The 21,560-nt window shown below is 41.9% G+C and overlaps 1 protein-coding gene across 10 annotated transcripts in view; it reads left to right on the top strand.

Moving 5' to 3' along the window:
• Positions 1-21,341, top strand: part of esrrga (estrogen-related receptor gamma a) — a 317,510-nt gene extending 296,169 nt beyond the window's left edge. For 9 of the 10 annotated variants that reach the window (XM_072509199.1, XM_072509174.1, XM_072509207.1 and 6 more), the window contains 2 exons: positions 14,195-14,464; positions 18,332-21,341. In XM_072509199.1, coding sequence (XP_072365300.1) covers positions 14,195-14,464; positions 18,332-18,576 — 515 coding nt within the window. In that variant the 3' untranslated portion in view covers positions 18,577-21,341. The remainder of the gene's footprint in view (positions 1-14,194; positions 14,465-18,331) is intronic. The other variant, XM_072509232.1, reaches the window with a different exon arrangement.
• The last annotated feature ends 219 nt before the right edge of the window (positions 21,342-21,560 follow it).

Below are 21,560 nucleotides of genomic sequence, written 5' to 3'. Positions count from 1 at the left end.
CCATGCAGAAAGAGGCCATTTAACCCATCATGCCTGTGCCATTCTTTCAAAGGGTGACCCTGTCACTCTCCTGCTGTTTAACAAGAGCCCTGCATTTTTTTCTTTTCAAGTATATACCCAATTATCAATGTCGTTTTGAAATCATGCAGGAATGCCTGTGTGTCATTGCAGGAATCCAGCAGACAATACTTAGGCATTGGATTATTTAAAATGAATCATATATTATAGCAGTACCCATTGTTTACCCTTTAAAAATCTAATATTATTTTGAGCTATTGCTATCAAAATTAGAATGCAACATTAGAATGTATCAGTCCAAAGATGTGCAGGTTAGGTTGATTGGCCATGCTAAATTGCCTCATAGTCTCCAAAGATGTGTAGGTTAGGTTAGGGGTTTGGTAGGATAGGGCGGAGGAGTGGCCTTGGGTAGAGTGTTTTTCAGAGAGTCGGTGCAGACCAGATGGGCCAAATGGCCTCCTCCTGCTCTGCTTCTATGATTCTCTGATTTTCAGTTGCTAATGCTGTAATACAAAGATTGTTCTTAGCATTTGCAATTTGTTTTATCATATTCTTTAATATTTACACTAATAAGAGCATAAGATAAATTCTACAATTAAAAAGGTTACACCGATAAAATAGAAATCCTGCTCATTAGGAAGGGATCTTGTTTTGATGATTAAATATCTTGACTGATATTAACTAATATTTATTTTAGAGTGGGAGGGTGAGGAATGTGCAGTAATGTCTTTGCATTCTGCGCAGTAAATTCACAGAAATGATGAGAAAGGAGTCAGACTCTCCAAAACAGCTTTGCAGCAGGAGCTGCAGGAAAAATCACACAGTTTTGAGGTAACGAGCTAGAACATTTCACTAGTACAGAGTTATCTGATTCCATTAAAGTCATTACTGACAGAGTGCACAGGTGCCCCCTCCCCCGTGACCCTCCCCCCACTTCACCACCCTACGGCTCTGGCCTGCACATTTATGTGTGGATGCTGGCTGCCGTTTCGGACTAATGGTATCATTCTTACAAAAATCCGGGTGTTGTTGGCTCTGATCACTTGTCATTCCTTAATGGAAACAAAATAGTCCTCCCAGTAAGAAGCCAATGTCATTTCACTACCCCATGTTGTCCTCGCAATAGTCAAATGACAGAGTGATTCTCAGTAGGAGTAATTAAAATGTAAATATTGATATTTTATTATTTGAAATTACTTTCCAGTACAGCATTTAATGTTGCTCCATCTGTGCGGCTCTGTTTAGTGGTCACTTAAGTGCAGCTCTGGGACATGAAGCAGCAGTTCAATCCTGTCATGTCAAAATGCTTGTTCCTGCTTAATTTTGATATCTAATTAAGTGGAAAAGTACAGTCCATACTGTAATCCAGGCATCTTAAACAGCTGCTTGGGTATATTTAGAATTAATCTTGGCTATGAATTGTCTTAATGTATGCAATTAAGAGTCTGCGCATTCCTAATTAGGTGTATTAGAATCATGCAGCTTACCATCCTGGTATAGACTTTGAGATGTCTGCCTCGAGAGCAAATGATAACGCTCCTAAATGGATTGTGATAAACATGGCAGTGGTAATGCATTTTTTTTCATCCAGTATTGTTGCCGCATAGGGTTTCATCCCTTGTTTCAATGAGATGAAAGCAGCCTCTGATAAAAGCTGAAACCACTTCAGTCTGCTCAGTGGCACCAGTCTACATATCAGTATGTCTCTGTTACACAAACTCAGGGGGATTAGGTGTTAAAATGGTCTATTTTGCATCATATTCACTGCCTTTTCGCAAACAGAATTATTCAATACGTATTGAGCATTGGATATATATTTGAATGACGGCTGAAAGAATGCTGCTTTGGAATTTACATTATGTGCATTTTTCGCTAAATGCTCAGCATTGCTTGGATCAAGGGTTCAAACAGATTTTTCCAAATCAGTGTGTATGTATTACCACTAATGCAGGCAAACTCCTGTCCATGGCTGTAAGCAGTGCAGCAGATTGTGTAACCAAACTCCAGTTTTGACTTTTTACAAGTATTAGGAAACTTTTCTCCCCCTTCTGTTATCTATTGTATTATGTTATTTTACAGCCAAATTCTTCTCACATGTAGTTAGGCAACATTTAGTCAAACAATTGAACAAAAATGATAATAAAACCCTGTTTGCCTGGGTAACATAACTGATGCTGTACTTTTCAGCTAGGCGATCATATAGAATTCAGGTCCTCTGTCCTTTCTCTTATTCTCTCCCCAAATCACCTACTGTCATGTGTTTTGTAAAGGTCCGAGGTAGTTTGTTGGGTTCGCTAACTCTACACATGTTTATCATAGAATTTACAGTCCAAAGGAGGCCATTCGGCCCATCGAGTCTGCACCGGCTCCCGGAAAGAGCACCCTACCCACGGTCAACATCTCCACCCTATCCCCATAACCCAGTAACCCCACCCAACAGTAAGGGCAATTTTGGACACTAAGGACAATTTTATCATGGCCAATCCACCTAACCTGCACATCTTTGGACTGTGGGAGGAAACCGGAGCACCCGGAGGAAACCCACGCACACACGGGGAGGATGTGCAGACTCCGCACAGACAGTGACCCAAGCCAGAATCGAACCTGTGACCCTGGAGCTGTGAAGCAATTGTGCTATCCACAATGCTACCGTGCTGTTACAATTTGATGAAGTGGATGGGAAGGGAGGTTGCGAAAAAAAAATAAAAAATTCTATACATAAAAAAGTACTTCAACATTACTGTTCCTGCATTTCTTAACTCTAAAGCTTTTCTCGATAAAGGACTATGTTTAAGTGAAAGACTGCTTTGCCTGAACATAGCATTATCAAATTTTAAAATATTATATAAAGTAATGTCACAGGCTGATATCATGCCTGTATCACGTTAGTGCTTGAAGATATTTTTGTTTGTTTCTGTGGAAAATCAAAACCAGGAAGGACCACTGCAATGTTGAAGTCCATCAAAATTGATGAACTGAGATTCAAAACAAAACTGCCAACTCTCCCATGAGGGAATCTAGGATCACTTCTGAGACAAAGATATTGCAAAAGCAACTTCCAGAATATCAGCTACTTTACTAATGTGCTTTGGCCTGGCAGAGGCTGCACGAAAAATTATCTGGGGTGGAGGAAGTGCACTGCCTAATTTTCATGGTGAGCAAGACATGTGTTGCTCTGTTTCGCCGTGATTGGCATCATAAATAATATTTGGAAACCTTAATTTTTATGAAGATGGTACCGATTTGAAACAGTGAAAAATGCATATTTTGTATCTTGCCTCCTGTCCAATTAGCCCCAATTCTTTAGGTCCACATCATACAATACCTGACCAAGAAGGCAAGCAGTCTGCTCTCCGGTTTCCTATACAGTTGCATAATTGATCGCCAGAAGGTGTCATTACTTCACCGTCAGTTGATGCCTTTTAAATGGTCTGAGTAAGACTGCAATCATGTGATGGATCATGGGTAGTACTCAGGTCCTACAGTTCCTTGTGCTCATACTGCATTTTAGTTTCCTGGACTGCCTGGGCTACAAACAGAGTCAGCTATGTGTTTTTTTTGGGGGGGGGGTGAGGTGCACGGGGGAAGTTAAATTTGGAGTGAAGCTTGCTTTGGTGGCAACATAAATATTCAGGGTGCTTGGAATGAATATAACTAGAAACTCCAAGTGAGGTACAAGAATGCCAGCATAGTTTCCATCCTTCCAAGCTCTTCTCCCTGTCCAAGGTAAAATTGAAATAAAGAATGCACTGGATGAGCAATTGAGGTCATTGGCACCATTTTTTGGGCACTACAAGCTCCCCTAGAATTCCAAGTTATGTTTGTGTTTGTGTAACACATGCCCAGTGGTTGCAGGTATTACCTCATGCACAGTGAACACCTGCAGTGATCCACAGGATGTTTGTGGGACAGGTAGATCATGATGTCAATTAGCGTAGAATGCTGATTTCATGTCAAAGAAAGCCATTGCGAAGTAATTTTTTCAGTCAGTTTCATCTGTTAACCTCACACACTTGAACACACACACAGCATCTAGAAGGACATCCCATCTGTATTATTTATAGCAATCATCAACTAGTTACAGTAAGTTGCTCGTTTATTTCTTCCCGCCATTGCTATGATTCTACAAGTGTTTGGTGCTTCCTATAATTCTTTCAAGTTGCAGAAATCTACAGGAGCGATGTAGAAGGTGCTGAGGACCTTTTGCTGACTTCAAGGTTGTTGTATCGACAAGCGTATGCTCGTCGACATTCCCCTTGCAATGCAGCATGATTTGGAGAATGAGCAGAGAGGTCACAGAGCAGGACAAGCTGCCAGAAGAAGGAGGAGGTGGAGAAAGATTCATAGCAGAATGCAATATCCATTCAATGTTCAAGGAGCAATTCTCCTAACTGAACCACAGCAAGAACAATGTGAAACATCTGTGTTCCACTTACTGCAGCCACAGCTGCAATCTCAATGAAGGCAAGAACCATATTGTTGGAAGTTGTGAAGGTGACCAGAGCTATGAATTATCTGACTTATTTCAGGCTGGAATTGGAGATATTGCAGATATTGTGGGTGGCTGGGCATGGGGAGGGGTGGGCAGGTGCATTGGGGTTGGGTAGGGGGTTACAGCGGCGAATGTTTTCTTCCTGTGTGAGGAAAGGTTTGTGCTCCATGGAACCCATTGTCATTTCTCAAGGGTAGAGCCTTTGCAATCCAAGTAATCTATTGATGGTCAGATTGCTGGACTGCTATGGCAACCTGCAACCCCTTCACCACATTGTAATCCACAGCAGTGATGGCTGAGCTTGCAAGGCAGAAAGTCGACCTTGTGTGACAGCAGTTTGATCTTCTACTGTGGCACTCATATGTGACATTGGCTATCAGGCACTTTATCATCAAAGCCGAAAATGCCAGAAATATCCAGTCAGTCAGGCAGCATCACACTAAATAGCAGGCATGACTAAGAACCAAATGGGTTTCCATGGCAACACCTATTTGAGGGCAGTAAGTAGAGTTAAAGGATAAGTTGTTCAATTTGGGACCAAGATTGTCCAGGTTGAGGAGAGTTATGGATGGGAATGTTTGGGCCTCCATAGAAACAGAGAGCCCTCAGACCATCCTTCTGGCAAATGGAGGTTTAGAAGGATTTGACATTCGTGATGAAAAGGAGATTGGTCAGAAACTGCAAATGGCTAGAGTGCTAGAAGGCATCAAAAGAGTGACAGATATAGGTGGGGAGCGACTGGACAAGGAGGGAATATATAGAATAGGAAGAATTCAGTATTGGTCGGCATGAAAACAGGCTAAAATGATGGGTTTACCAAGGCAGCATGTTGATGGATCCTGGGATAATAATAATAATATGGAGGTAGAAATGAGTTTTAGTGTTGAAGTTGTAGTGTTGGAGTTGTAGTTTTGGAGCCTGTGGCGGTAAGACCTTCAAAGGAATTGAGGTTAGGGCAGCAAGTGGCGCAGTGGTTAGCACTGGGAGTTTGGCGCTGAGCACCCGGGTTCGAATCCCGGCCCTGGGTCACTGTCCATGTGGAGTTTGCACATTCTCCCCTTGTCTGCGTTGGTTTCACCCCCACAACCCAAAGATGTGCAGGTTAGGTGGATTGACCACATTAAATTGCCCCTTAATTGGAAAAAAAATAATTGGGTACTCTAAATTTAAAAAAAAAAAGGAGTTGAGGTCGACGACTGTCTGAAAAGTTTCACTCACTGTCTTACACTGTACCAATGAAGCTCAAGGAACACTGTTCCAACTTTCAATTGGATACTTTATAGTCAGCTAGACACAACATAAGTACGACTATTTCACAAAATAATCTCTGCCTCTATTTTGTCAGAAGGTGGCTGTTGATGATATTTCTGTGAGTTCACATCTCCTCTAGACCCAGCTTTAGTTTTTTAATAATCACATTATCGCTGTTTTTGCTTTGCATCATCATCCCTTTGGCCATTTTGGGCGGTACTGTTCCATTTTGAGACTAAGTGTGTTGGGGGGCTTCGGCGGTGCTTTCCCACTGGCCAGAATGGTGGGATCCCTTACCAGATTCTGTGCTTGGAACTTCATTAATTATGCACAGGCAAGTTCCCCTCTGAGTCACCTGGCGGGTTGGCAGATGATTTATCTGTCTCTCATCAGCTGCCGGTTACAAAGGCCCCGGTGTCTGAGATGGTGGCGCAGGTGGGTCCATGAGTCCAGCAGTGCAGTGCTGTCCACGAATACCAGCTCAGCATGGAGATGGAGGCAGGAACCGGTCTGCCCCGGCAGTGTGGTGAACGGCGCAGCACTGTGGCAGAAAGTTGTTGCAGTCACCCCGAAGCCTCTGGCGAACTGCAGGCCGCCTTGTGCACGCCGCTCGTGAGCAATTAGGTTTGACGCCAAAGTGGTTTCCCACTGGCGTGACTCAAGATTGGATGGCCTGATGGGATGCCGGTGGGCAGCGGTTTTCATGAGCATTCATATATGCAAATGGAAATGGCGTTCATGCCACTAGCCAGTGGGAAGATCAACCCTGCATTAACCTCCCGTTGGGAGAATTGAAACTTGATTTTACTTTGGCGGGTTTCTGACTTTTCGGCTCCCGCTAGATTCTCCACTCCCGGCCACCACCAAACCTACTGCTGGTGGGCTAGGAGAATTCCGCCCTTAGTCTTTGCTGCATTCCACCCTATCACAGACCAGCCCTTTTCTTCTTCGCCCATTCACTAATTCTCTAATTTTGTACTTTCTTAAAGCCCGTTACATCTCTAAATTTTTCCATTTTTGACAAAAGGTTATCGACCGCCAAACTCTGTGCCAAGTCGGTGCTGGACATCCTTGACCCTGATCCAAGATCCTTGACATTAACTGCAGCCTTTCTGGCAGGCTTCCCAACACACCAAGCACATTGTTGTGCATAACCATCAGCATGCTGCCTCATCAAAGTCCTCATCTGAGTTCTCTGTCTGCGACCTCACCCACCACTGGTACCTGTGTATTTTTACCCTCTGCCCTGGCTGTAGCCCATTCATGCCCACTGTCTCACGGCATGCATGTCCTGCCTCTAATCTATCCTCTAGTATACGCGCTGAGTCAGTCTCTGAGCTGATGGTAGTGAGTGTGATATTGAATGATGTGCTATGGCTTCATCATCAAGTCTCCTCTTGGCAAACCTCCACTGCCTGGAAAGGAAAAATGAATAAGAGTAACGTTGTAGTGTGGGGAGTCAGGAGGCAGAGGTGGGCGGGGGAAAGTAAGAGGTGCATGTTTATGTTATGTAGAGTTTATATATCAGAAGGGATTGAAGGATGAGGAGGAAATGGGATGTGATAAGGAGGATTATGCATGCGGTTGCCTTCACCTTCAATAGTTTCAATCCTGCAGTTGGCTGTGGCCTAAATAAAGTGCCTCAATATGGCACGAACAATCTCCTCCATGGGTGTCAGGATGGGCAGGTTCATCTGTTTGCCCCCAGTTAGTTCCTGCTGCTTCTGATTGTGTCCTATCTTGTCCTGCGAGAGAAAGGGCAGTGTTAGTAAGTGTCATGCAGCCTCTTCGTGTGAAGTGCTTGCCATGCTTGACTAGCTGACAGTGCATAGGTAGCAGACTTTGCAAATGTGTGTTAGGGTAAAGTGAAACCTTTGAAAGTGAGGTATGCAACCTGATTGATAGAGGTTGTTGCTTGGTAAATGAAAGGGGTATGATGGTTTTAGCAGTGACCAAGGAGACTATTGCAGTTGGTAGGATATGGCCTTAGAAGATGCATTCACTGACCTTGACCACTTGTGTGAGGGTGGCATGGTGGGACAGTGGTTAGCACTGGGACTACTGGGTTATTTTTTATTTGCATGGGTTGTGGGCATCGTTGGCTGGGCCAGCATTTATTGCCCAACCCTGACGATATTTAAGAATCAACCATATTGCTGTGGATCTTGAGTCACATGTCAGCCAGACCAGGTAAGGATGACAGATTTCGTTCCCCAAAGGACATTAGTGAACCAGGTGGGTTTTTACAACAATCGACAATGGGTTCATGGTCACCTTTAGACTCTTACTTCCAGATTTTTATTGAATTCAAATTTCATCATCTGCCATAGTGAGATTCGAACCCCAGAGCATTACTCTGGGTCTCGATTACTAGTTCAGTGAAGATACCACTACGCCATTGCCTCCCCACCCTATGGGGATAAGGTGAGGGCTCTTTCAGAGGGTTGGTGTAGGCTTGACGGGCCGAATGGCCACCTTCTACACTGTAATGATTCTATTCTATGAGTTCATTTGAACTTCTTGCAACACTGAGTCCAGGTCCTCGGAACTAAACTGATCTCCACAGCTATCTTCCCCACTGTCCTTTGTCTGTGTCCCTTGTGGGCCTTCTTCGCCCAAATTAGCTACAAGCCATTTTTCTTCCTTTCCACCTCTTTCACCAAGCATTCCAGTGGAGCATCTGAAATCCTTGGAGCCCATCCTCTTCCCTGCCGTACCTTCCCTCACTCTTCCCTAGGTCAGGTTCTCTTCAACCATGACTCCCTGCACCTACTCCATCCACATTGTATCTTTTAAGAGTTGCAGGCTAATTATAAGCGGTTCTAGCCATTCACGATATTTGCCCCCTACTGAGATGTCCAGCAAATAAACAGCGCTGTTGGGTTGGCTAAATGTGGAAATTAATCAAATGAGTAGGCAACACAAAGTTGGTATGATGTCTGCATTGCCATTAACAGGAATGGGTTAATCACACATCACAATCCTCATGCCCGTTTCCAGCGGCTATTCAATTTTAGCCCCCATTGTATTGAGCAAGACCATAAGCTGTATGCAGACTGCCAGCAACTGGCTTAGCAAAACCTGTTAACCAACTTGTATCATGAAAATTAGTATTTTTCATATCTGTTCCACTGAACCAGTGAACAGACCTAATGAGAAAAGAGCCAGCCTGCTGATGAACCGACAAACATGGCCATTTTTCCAAATCATTAATTGAACAGCAGTGCTGTTCTAACTTGAGAGTTAATTTACTTGGGATAAAAACTGTTAACTTTTGGAAAGAAGCATTTGTTTGCTTTTTCTAAATACGCGTGCCTTTTAAATAGTCACTTGCATATATATTTTGTCCTTCACGCAGAGATGCTTGCACTTATTTAGCTGACCGAAGTGCATCACTTCACTTATCCAAAAGTGCTAGACAAGTGCCGCTGGCTTCAGCTTCGCTGCGGCGGCCTGCAGCAGAACTGGGGAGACTTTGGAGTTTCCACACACGTAAATGTCAATACAGTGCCTTCTCCATCATCAGCACTAAATTCACTTTGATGCCTCTTTTCTTCTCTTTATTGATCCCTTCATGAGAACGTAGATTTGTATCTGTTAATTAATGCATCCTGAAACAGCGTTTGTATTAATCAGTCAGATAAGAAAAATTGGATGCCTGCACCCACATGACAACCGTTAAAGTGCTGTCCTGATAAAATCATTGATAGGCCTCAATAAAAAAAGTTCCTCCTTCCACTCAATAAACTAATCATCCTGCTTTTAATTATTAGACTGAAGATGTGTGTAGATTGGGAATGTGTAAATCTAATTATTTACCAACAGCAGTGTCTAGGTAGGGGGAAAAAGAAAAGCTTCATCACAGAAAGGTGCTGCAGGCCACACATACAGACCATCTGCTATTTGTGTTGGATGGGGGTGGTACTCTGGGATTACAACAAAAGAATGAATCCGTTTCTCATTGAATCAAATGTGAAGTGGTGTTCTTGTTAGCAGGCCGTATCACTATTATAAAACATTTCTGAGGAATCTTTCAGAATTTGAGAAGGGAATGGCATCGGCATTGTCAAACAAAGCGACCATTTGGCAGCATACATCATGACAGCAACCAGCCATGACCCTCGCAATATTTTTGTCATGTTATCCCTGAAGACCTTAAACAGTGCAGTTTCCAAATAAAAGTTACTGGGTGAAAAATCAGAATCATTTGTGCCAATCTTTTGGCCACTTCAAATTCACTTGGAATTCTAAAACGGCATCCGTACATCTATGCGGCAAATGGTGCTGGCCGCCATATTGGTGTGGATGATTGTGTGAGTGCAGTGAGTGCCTGCCGGAAGGCAGAGCAGGAAGGTCATGACATCAACCAGCAAGTGATGCTGATTTGTCACCAGTCCTGCCATTTTGGAGTTCAAAACTCCAGCGCACGCTCTCTCTTAACCTCACAAATCTGAACCTGCATTCAGCTGCACAAAGGGTCTCCCACTGACGTTATTTAAAGAGGTCATTAACTACTTGCCAGTTAGTTGCTGGTTGCTTTATTCTGGGTGTTGCTTCCATTTGTTTAGTGCATTTAAAATTTATTTAAAGCTACAAAAGTCGACAGTGAGTGGTATGACCGGTGCTAAAGGAATATTTGCAGACTTCAAGGTGGATTGCTCCTAGATATGGGTGTACTGGTAGGCATTCCCCTTTTAATATAGCATGACTAGGAGAATGTACCGAGACTACAAAAAGCAGGATAAGTCATTGGAAGAGGGAGGAGGAAGGGGAGAATGGCTCTCAGGCGAAACCTATTCCCAGACAGATTACTGAGAGAGCAGTTCTTCAATCTGAACCTTGGTGAGAAACAATGTGTGAAAAATCTGCACTTCAGTAAAATATCCTCACTGAAATATGTCACCTGCCACACTTCAAACCTCAGAGACCACATTGCCATTGGCTGTGGAGATAACTGCGGAGAATAATCTTATGTGCCTGACTTCTTTCAGGCTGGATCTAGAAATATTTGTAATATCCTGTAGTTTATTGTCCACTGTTGCACAAGAAAGGTTACTGAGGCTGTCAACTCAATGAATTTCAAATTTCATTCGCATTTGCCATCGCAAATTAGGTGGAGCGAGCATATGGCTTTGCTAACAATACAGGTTTTCCCATGATTCACGCACGTTGTCTTACATGCGTTGTACGTCAATTCTACACTATATTGGAACTGGAAGGGATTCCATTCCCTCAATATCAGACTGGTGTGTGACCAACGGCAGCGAAACATGCAGGTCAATGTCCTGTATCTTGACATGCTTAGTGTCTTTATGCTGCGTCAGCCCAGAGTACCATCTGCATTTGAGTCAGTAGGCAAACCAAAGGATAGCTGCTGGGTGAAAAGGGGTTCTTGCTAACGAGATAGGTGGTGACTCTGGTGGGCAACCCACACATACGTGGACAAAATGCATACCATGAAAGTCAAGCTCCCACATGAGGTATGATACAACAAATCATTGGAATGCAAAAACAACACTTCTGCAAGCTAGACCTCTTTGAACGATCTGTCCCCCTCCACTTAGCCTCTGGTTGTACACCACCTATTTGCTGCAAGAGAGAGGGAAGCATGTCAATGAGAGTTGTGCAATCTGCTTGGATGATGCGGTTGTCATGGTTGAATGGCAGCCTATTAGATGTTGCTGCGAGGTTTGCAGCGGTGCTAAATGTATGAGGTGAAACTAAAGACTGTGAGGTATGAGTCCTAATTAATAGAAATTGTTGGTAGGTGAAAGATGGGGTGCAGTGAATTGAACAGTGTCTGAGGCTCGAATTTTTGTGAGTGGGATGTGCAATTTAGAAATGCATTCACTGACCTTCCCCACTCACGTGAGGTCATTGAACGTGTTATAGATTATGGCCGGAATTCTCCGGCCGTTGGGATTCTCTTTTCCCGTTGGCAGCACAGCCCCGCGGGTTTCCCGGTGGCATGGGATGGCTTCAATGGGGAAAGCGGTGGGAGTAGAGAATCCTGCTGCCAGCGAATGATGCACCACCGAGAATCACGCAACTGGGGGACCAGAGAATTCCGCCCTATATCAGATTCTCTGAGCTGAACTCTGGCAATGTCCTTCATGGTAATCTGTTCTCTCTGCCTTCTGACTGCGTGTCTGAAGCGCCTCCTGTCAATCATGACAACAGGGCATCCCTCCTTCCTTCCATCTGCACCACTCAGGCCTCCAGTACAGTGGCGGAAACCAGTGAAGTCTGCTGTCTCCCCATGTTGTGCCATGATTCAATGTTTCACAGGTCAACTTCACTTCCAGCATATCTGGCAGAAACTATTCCAGTCAGATTGCACCTCCTTTGCAGGATATCTTTAAGCATTGCTTGCTACCTGTAAGTGAGACCAAGCACTCACGGTATTGACCACTTTCCTGATGTATTCAGTGGTGTGTGCTAGCTGGTCACTGAAATCCCGAAGCAACACAAAGTTGGCTTGTTGCCTGCATCGTGGGCCTGGGTTGATTCACATCATAATCTCTGTGCAATTTTCAAGGACTGTCAAATTACCATAGATGTGGATGTATAAGTTGACCTTCAAAGCCTTGAAACGTCCCTCCAAAAATGGAAGTTGACTTTTACAATCAGTATAAAACCAAACCACCGGCCTTGGTGTCTTTGTCGTTTGTCCTGCAGGGTGTGCTGTGTGAGGGCGTGTCTTAAACTCCCACGCATCTTCGCAGCACAGCTCACATTACCTGCTGGTCCCTTGCACCTCAGTTAGAAGGTACCTGTAAGTAAAGCATCCATTTGTGGGATGAAACTTTTGAAACTGATTACTAATGTGAGTGTATCATGGCACGGTGAAAAGGGGGATTGGTGCGGGCGATGTATGTGCTGAGTATATATAAAAACATGATTTTGGGGGTGGATATAATGCTGTTGTCTTATTTTCTGGGTCGACTTATGTGGTGCCATCTACAGTTCCATCAAAACAGGATAATTTGAGCTTTTCAGAAATGGTATTGTTGAAAAAGATGAACGGGTATGTTCAATGGTCTGGTGATGAATTAGGCTGTTGACAGTTGTTACATAATTTGTTACCTTCCCTCCCTTTACCCACTCCCTTCAAATGTGTGTGCACACACATTCACTTTGAAAGCTTGGTTAATCCCCTTTGATGATTTTATTAAGTGCTTTTGGTCTGCTCTGCCAACTGGCATTCCATTGCATGTCATTGGCAGGCCAGAAAAAACACCTCAAAAGCTGTAAACCATTCTTGTCCTGTTAATAAGATTGTAGATCTTAACAGTGAGGAGATAATAAATTAGTACTGTAGTTGGTATAAACAATAGCCTGAAAGACATATAATGAGCTGTTTGCCATTAGTGTTCTAGTTAGACAGGGATAAAGCAAACTGATTCATGTAGCAAAGCCTTCAGTGTGACAGCCTTGCCTGAACAGATGTTTTAAAACTCCCCCTCCCCTGATAAACTAGCACGGATTTGCTATTCCATATCACACCTGTGTTACCTTTGTCGCCCCAATTGTAAAAGCAGTATCACTCACTTACATAATACCATTGAGAAGAACAAGACATTGTTGCAGGAAAAATAAGAAATAAAGGTTTTCAATCATATATAACCCAATTTACACAGCACGTTGAACTTTAGATACTTACAAAACCATTGTGTCGAAACGTTACCCACCTAAATTCTTGAATTGCAGTAGAATTCTGCCTGTTTCACTTGAAAACGGTGATACCACCATGTTCATTTATGCCTCTTGCATAATCTGAGTGCTGCTCAGGAGCCAATCCATCCTAGTCTGCAACAGGGTAAATGAGATGAGATTCAGCCAGAAGCAATGCTCCTACTTCACCATAGTAGTAGGGAGCAGTCCAGTAGTAATCACCGCCTTGCTAGAATATAAGTAGTCCTTATCACAACGTTTGCATCATGAAACAATTAATCAGAGCAGTACAGTTGAGCAATATATATTAAAATTCGATGATATTATTATGATATTAAATATGTGGTCACACTGACAGAACAAAAATAAATTTGAAATGTTTTGTCATGCTGCAATATGAGAGTGTAGTGAAACCTATAAAGTTTCCTTAGAGCCGACCCATGATTTATAGCATTTAATCAAAGAAATGGCAATCCCTGCTCATTTAACTTCTCTCCCCACACACATCTGATTTATCTTCTTTGATGAACTCAGGATTTTTCCCCTCACCACCTCCCACGCACAAAATAAAACCCCTCGCAATATTGAGAGTGCAAATAAGGTATTGTTTCTGTGAATTGAGTCAAGTTGTATTTTGATGGGTGAGAAGAGGTATTAACGCCGAAATGAAAGCGATTTAATATTTCTCGTGATCTTAGCTGTATGTTTCCACCGTGCGTGGCATGGTAACACTGTTACATCCTTTATTTTTCTTTGCAGGGTTCTCCACATTATCTCTGGCTGATCAGATGAGCCTCCTCCAGAGTGCCTGGATGGAGATTCTGATCTTGGGGATTGTGTACAGGTCACTGTCCTTTGAGGATGAGCTGGTGTATGCTGAAGACTACATCATGGATGAAGACCAGTCGAAGCTAGCTGGGCTTCTTGATCTGAATAACGCTATACTGCAGCTGGTCAAGAAATACAAGAGCATGAAGCTGGAGAAAGAAGAGTTTGTCACCCTCAAAGCTATAGCACTTGCTAATTCAGGTTGGCACATTTGCTTGACTGTAGGCACAATTTCAATAAGTTATTATCTTTCTCGCTCACTCCTCAAACCCTTTTCATCCCTCCTGTGGTGGCAAATTCTACTATGAAATTTGTTTTGGTTTGGTTTAAATATTGTGAACAGTTTTGGTCCCCTGTCTAAGGAAAAATATACTGGCATTGAAGGCTGTCCAGAGAAGGATCACTAGGTAGATCCCGGGTATGAAGGGAGCTTTTTATGAGGAGGGGTTGAGTAGGTTGGGTTTGTACTCATTGGAGTTGAGAAGAATAAGAGGTAGCCTTATTGAGACATATAGGATTCTCAAGGGGCTTGACAGGATAGATCCTGAGAGGTTGTTTCCCCTTGTGAGAGGGTCTCGGATCAGAGTAAGGGGTGACCCATTTAAGACAGAGATGAGGAGGAACTTTGGGCGTCTTTCTCCGACCCCCCAGCGGGTCGGAGAATGGCCGCTGGCCGCCGTGAATCCCGCCCCCGCCGGTTGCCGAAGTCTCCGGTACCGGATATTCGGCGGGGGCGGGAATCGGGCCGCGCCGGTTGGCGGGCCACCCCGCTCGATTCTCCGGCCCGGATGTGCCGAAGTCCCGCCGATAAATTGCCTGTCCCGCCGGCGTAAATTAGAGTACCTATTTACCGGCGGGACAAGGCCCCCACGGTGGCCTGGCCCGCGATCGGGGCCCACCGATCCGCGGGCGGGCCTGTGCCGTGGGGGCACGCTTTCCCTTCCGCCTCTGCAACGGTCTCCACCATGGCGGAGGCGGAAGAGACTCTCCCCACTGCGCATGCGCGGGAAACTGTCAGCGGCCGCTGACGCTCCCGCGCATGCGCCGCCCCGACATGTCATTTCCGCGCCAGCTGGCGGGGCAACAAAGGCCGTTTCCGCCAGCTGGTGGGGCAGAAATCCCTCCGGCACCGGCCTAGCCCCTCAATGTTGGGGCTCGGCCCCCAAAGATGCGGAGCATTCCGCACCTTTGGGCCGGCGCGATGCCCGTCTGATTGGCGCCGTTCTGGGCACCAGTAGGCGGACATCGCGCCGTTTGGGGAGAATTTCGCCCTTTATCTCTCAGAATGTAGTGAATCTGTGGAATTCTTGACCACAGAGAGCTGTAGAGGCTGGGTCATTCAATATATTCAAGGCTGAGACAGACAGATTTTAAATCGGTAAGGGGATCAAGGGTGATGGGATATGGCGGGAAAGTGGAGTTGGGGATTATCATATCAAATCAGTCATGATCTTATTGAATGGCCGAGCAGACCCGATGGGCCAAATGGCCTACTTCTGTTCCTACATTGTGTGGTCTTTAATATAAGCTTAGTTTATAATGAAAGGTCATTACATTGTATCAAGCCCAACAATTAAAAATTAAAAGCAAAACATTGTGGATGCCGGAAATCTGAAATTAAAAACAACTGTTGGAAAAATTCATCAGGCCTTGCAGCATCTGTGAAGAGAGAAACAGAATTAACATTTTGAGTCTAATTCTTCTTCATAACTGAAGAACGTCAGGTCTGAAGACGAGTCATAGTCGAATTGAAACAACACGGTGTCGCCAGAAGCGCTTTTGCAGCACTTTCTGTTTTTATTACTGAAGTATTCATTGTTGGACAAAAGCAATTGACAATGTGTGTGAGAAATTGATGTTGCCAATTACAGTTCTACATAAAATCATTTAAAATTGCAAACTTAATTATGCTGCTCTTTTAGTAAAGTCAGACATACTGCACTGCTTCAATCTTGTTTAAGAATATGCTTTTGAAATTAAAATCTGTTTTCAATAAGCTTTCAGCACATTCATTAAATTGTCATAAAAATCTGAAAAGCAGATTTTGTTTCCCCTGAATGCATGAGCTCTTTACCAGCACAAAAGAGGTTAATTTTTCCAGCACGTACATTATCCAGATTTGAATTTAAAGTGCAGAAGCAATTGGGAATGAATCATGAATAAAATCGTTTGTGCTTTGTTGTTCTTTCCCTTCTCCCCAATGCTTTATCGTGGTCTTTAGGCACTTTAACATTTGCATAAAGTTCATGATAGATCACTCTTTAATAACATGCTGATCGTTAGCTACCTGTGTGTCAATAACAGCTCTGGTGTTGTGTGCCGTTGACAATCACGCCGTGTCCCTCTATTTCCCTCTGCCTTCTTTTGTTTTGACCTAATCTTTGAACTTTATCTTGGTTGCCGGCCAGTAGTTTTCTCTTTAATTACAAGAAGGAAACTGTCAATAAAATCTGTTAAATGGAATGCAATGAGTAGCTGAATGGGAGGACAGCCATTTGTTCAAATTCTACAGCATTCAAAGTATTGACAGTTTGTTTTCTGAGGCCATATGTGCTGATCAATCTCAGGCTGGGCTCAGCCACGCTGAAAAATGAAAAACCAGATTGCTTTCGCTTATTTTCGGATGACAGCTCTTGATTTGGTGGGTCCGAGATGAACCTTCTGCCAAATTGTACCCCAGAGAACCAAAGCGTGACTGTTTTGAAAATTATTTTTTAATTGATTTTGTAATTAACAGTTCATCTCATATATTGATGCGAAAATTCCCAGATTGATGGGAGGGAAATTGTTTCAGCAAAAAGTTGCACTTTAAAAAAATTTGTCTCAGCAACGGTTGTTGGCACTTCACTGCTCAGACGATGGAGCGTGTGTGAAGTCAGGAGCCCTTCAGCTGTCAATGACATTTCTAAACTCAGCAATTTCAGACAAGTAATACGCTATTCTTTTCGGACTTTACTAAATTGGATTGGAAACTTTCTCCCTGCTTCCAATTTGACTTTGCCTGAATGTGATGTATGTTTGCACGTTGTCTATTTTGCATGCTGCACTAAAATGCTTTTTAGGTGTTGTCAAATGTGGTTTAAGCTGCTTTGGAATAAGATCACACTGTAGCTGAACGATAGCAGATAAGACTTGAGTTTTTCTGGATTGTAGCAATTCAGGAAATATAAAGCTAAAAGTGATAAGACCTATCCTGGAATGCTGCAAAAATACTGCAACAACTTAAAAAGAAAATATTGCAAGAAGATTAAGCAGACCAATCATCATATTTTACAAACTACAAGCTGTAGAAAAGACTCCTAGTTTTATTAACATTAAAACTCACAACTCCAGATCTTTTTGCTGCATTTGCACGACTGAATCATGGTGCTGTGAAATGCACTCTCGAGAATGAGCAGAAATATATGTATAACTAAATGGAAAAAGTAATCTTCCCAAAATAAATAAAATGTTTAAAACATTGGAACTAAATCAGAACTTAATGATCCATTGCAGAACTAAGAAAGCAAAGCATTCATACAAATGGAAGGACCTTTGATATTCAGCTAAAAATCCTGTTTTACACCACTTCACTGAAAGCTGTTCCATTTAGAATGTTCTTTTCACCTTTTCAATCATTGTGTTAAATTTACTTTGACTTTTTACTGTGAAATGCCCATTGATTATAAATTAAAGTGTTGGCCATATTAACTGCTGTAGTTATCTACTTGGAGCTTTCCTGTAAGTTTCATCATATAATTGATAGAGGAATTAGGTAGAGGACAAGTAACAGAACGTAAATGACAAAAGGCACATTTGCAAATACTTTGCTTATGAAAATCCAACAAATACAGTTATTAGGCAATTAAAAGCCATTAAACATAATCTAAATATCAGACATTTTTTTAAAGTGAAGTGTTCCTTTATTTGAATGTTGGAATTGTTCTGTTTAAACGTGGAGCTGAGTTAAAGTTTCAGCTGATCAGCATTCAACCATAAGTTAAACATTTTAAAATAGCATCAAATGTGTGTACACTATTCTTGCTTTACTTATAGTTGTGTTAACAGAACTTTCATGTTGTCTTGTAGATTCAATGCATATAGAAGATGTTGAGGCTGTCCAGAAGCTGCAAGATGTCTTGCATGAGGCCCTGCAGGACTATGAGGCTGGGCAGCATGGGGAAGACCCTCGCCGTGCTGGTAAGCTACTGATGACTCTCCCTCTTCTCCGGCAGACCTCTACCAAAGCTGTGCAGCATTTCTACAACATCAAACTGGAAGGCAAAGTTCCCATGCACAAACTATTCTTGGAAATGCTGGAGGCCAAGGTCTGACTAGAAGAACCTAGGCCTTCCCATGAAAACACACAGAATGGGTTAGGCCACAGCAAAGGGAAGAAGCATAGGAATTGAACCAGACAAAAGTTAACTGTAGTGTTTAATTGAAAAAAAAAACTGCACTGATATTTAGCAGTATGACTGTGAAGCAGCTTTCATTCTTCTAGGATTTTTTCATGCAGATTTTGCTGTTGAACTTTTTAATGAGGTCTCTAAATGAAGAGAGAGAAGGAAGCCAGCCCTGCCAAAGGATGGGAATCCAGACTATGGATGCCACTGAACTAATAGTAAGAGAAATATCCCCATCAACAAAGGATTCAGACTGACAACTGTTTTACCTAGCAGTACAGCGCATTGACTGAATGCAGTATTAGGTTCCATATGAACAGTCTGTAATTAGGCAACGGAGCAGCGTTGCATTGGCTGCTTCTTCTCATTGCATTTTTCCACCTTAGATCAGTTACAGCCATTTAATTCCTTAATTGTTTTCAAGTCTTCCAGATCTTTCTTAGGTTAGGAACTATGTCTATTTCAGGGAATAGTAAGCTTTACTCAGTCACGCAATACTGAAAAAATACTGCATTTATTTGCTGGCTGGAAAAACGATGGACAGTTATGAAGAACAAACAAAACTTTTTTTAAAACCTTTGTTGTTGATGTTGTTTATGGGTTTTTTGTACCAGCTTTACCACTACAGCCATTTTATTAATCTGTGAATTTATCTTAAGCAATAGCGAATGAGAAGGTGCATACTTTTTATGGATGCAATTTATGTTGAGTGCCAGTTCAGTCAAAATCCTCAACTTCTTTAACACAAGGTAATAATAATACATAGCTTCAAGTTCATTATTGCAATTAGATTACACCTTTATTGATAGGCTAGTTGATCTGACAATTGAATCCAATGCAACAAGATTATACACTAGCTTGCCCCAGCATACTTTGGAAATATGGTACTAATGTAAAATAATGTACGTGACAAGCATATTTATTAACCATTCAAAACATGACTGTTAAGGTGTAAATTTGGTTTAGCAACTAATCAGATGTTTTTCCTCCCCCTTAAAGGCTACATTTGCTCCAATTTAAAACAAATGAAGGCGCTAACCTGTACCAAGTACTCAAAATGTCAGTATTAGTAGCTGCTCCCTGTTGTACCATGTGACATCCTCTTCTGTGTACACTTATGTAATCAAAGATTGTGAGCCTAACCTGAGGTCATGTATTGGAAACAAAAAAAAATGTTGTAGTTCAGCTTGCAATGTTTCATGTTTGCTGTGTTCTAATTTTAGTTGAATTCAAAGACTGTTGTCTTGTTCTTATTGTGGTGTTAGATTCTTGTGATTGTACGCATTAGACACAGGGTAGAATTAGTGACAGTAATGGATGTAAAATTCCTCAGGAGATAGTGTATTCTATTCCTTACTGGTGATAAGATTGCTCCTATTAATAATAAGAACAAATAGTTTAAGAATCAAAACAAATATCTCTTCCGACAATACACATTTAAATCATTAATTTAAAAAGGGATATTTTGTGTAACAGTTTATTGTAGAATAACAATGTATATCTTAGAAAAGAATTTGAATATTTCCAAACAATAGGTAAATGTCTAATTTTTAAATGCTGTAAATATGGCTACGTTCAAACATCTCAAACGGTTGTTGAAACCAGCTTTGTGTCGTTACAAGTTTTTGGTGCAGACAAGTTTCCCAAACTACTGCTACATTGTGTGCTTTGAACAAAAAAAAAGAAAAAGACAAAAAGGTTGATGGCATGCATCAACCTTGTGCTATAAATACTGTGTATCATTAGCCGTACGAGACTATATAGTAGATTGTGGTTTCTCAGTAGAGAATTGACTGTACTGTGATTCTAGACTTTATTCATCATTAGCAGCTCATTCAGGTGGTCAATAACTTGAAGTTTATAGCTGGAATAGGGAACTAAGAAACTGGCACGACCCTTTAAAAAAAAATCCAACTCCTGGGAGTAAGGTGCTGATTTTGAGTAGCAGGAGCTTAGCTCTGTGGAGTGCAAGGGATGGATTTAAGGTTTATTTTGCGCATGCTTATGGTTAGAACCCACAGCAAAATCTCAGAACAGCAAAATGAGATAGTTAAAATGAAGGTTCTATGTTTTAAGCTGTATCTAATTTTTCTTCCTTTTTTTTCTTTACAATTATCTTTTTTCCTGCTTAATTATGGCAATATGATTATGTGACTCCTCAACAGTTGCACTTGCATTTCAATCAGAACAAATATTTATTCCACTATTTGCATTTAAAAAAAAGACAAGTTTCAAAAATAATGTGAAAAAATTATAAACAGCTATTTTTCTTATATAGAACAGAATGTTGGGTGTTGGTGGTTGTATTTAAATTATTTATGCATCTGTGTTTACCTGCCTACAAACAATTTATGGCAGTCTTACATGCAAAGTTTAAAAGCAGAAAAAAAAGTTTCAAAAAAGCTACAAATACCAGGAGTTGAAGTTTAACCTGTAGTGAAAAACCATGTCTGTAGGTCTAGGCAAGCTTTGTGCTTCACATCTGTAAACAATCAACTGTATATTTTTGTGACGTGTATCATACTGTGTGCTCTGACAAATGTCCATTTGTGTAAATGTATTTATTTTATATTGTATATATTGTTAATGCAAAAGGAGACAATGATTCTGTAACTTTAATCAGTTCCAATGTGTACTCTAATTATGCCTTTCAGGATGATGGTAGAGCAATATTAAACAAGCTTCCACTTTTACATGCTTGAGTTTGTAGAATGTGTATTTTTTGGAAACGCAGAGCTCAACAAAATTGGTCTAATTGAGTTTTATGTTTTGTTTTTATACTGTTGTGACAATGGGACCTCTAAACAGCCAATATTGGGATTACTGATTTGCACGGATGCAGATAGCAGTAATTGCTGCCAGATTTTGTTCAAAACTCTGATGGTGATAGCTTTTCTATCACCGCAGTCCAC

Source organism: Scyliorhinus torazame, chromosome 1 (assembly GCF_047496885.1).
Source record: "Scyliorhinus torazame isolate Kashiwa2021f chromosome 1, sScyTor2.1, whole genome shotgun sequence".
NCBI lineage: Eukaryota > Metazoa > Chordata > Chondrichthyes > Carcharhiniformes > Scyliorhinidae > Scyliorhinus > Scyliorhinus torazame.
This window is presented reverse-complemented; position numbering and strand designations above follow the sequence as displayed.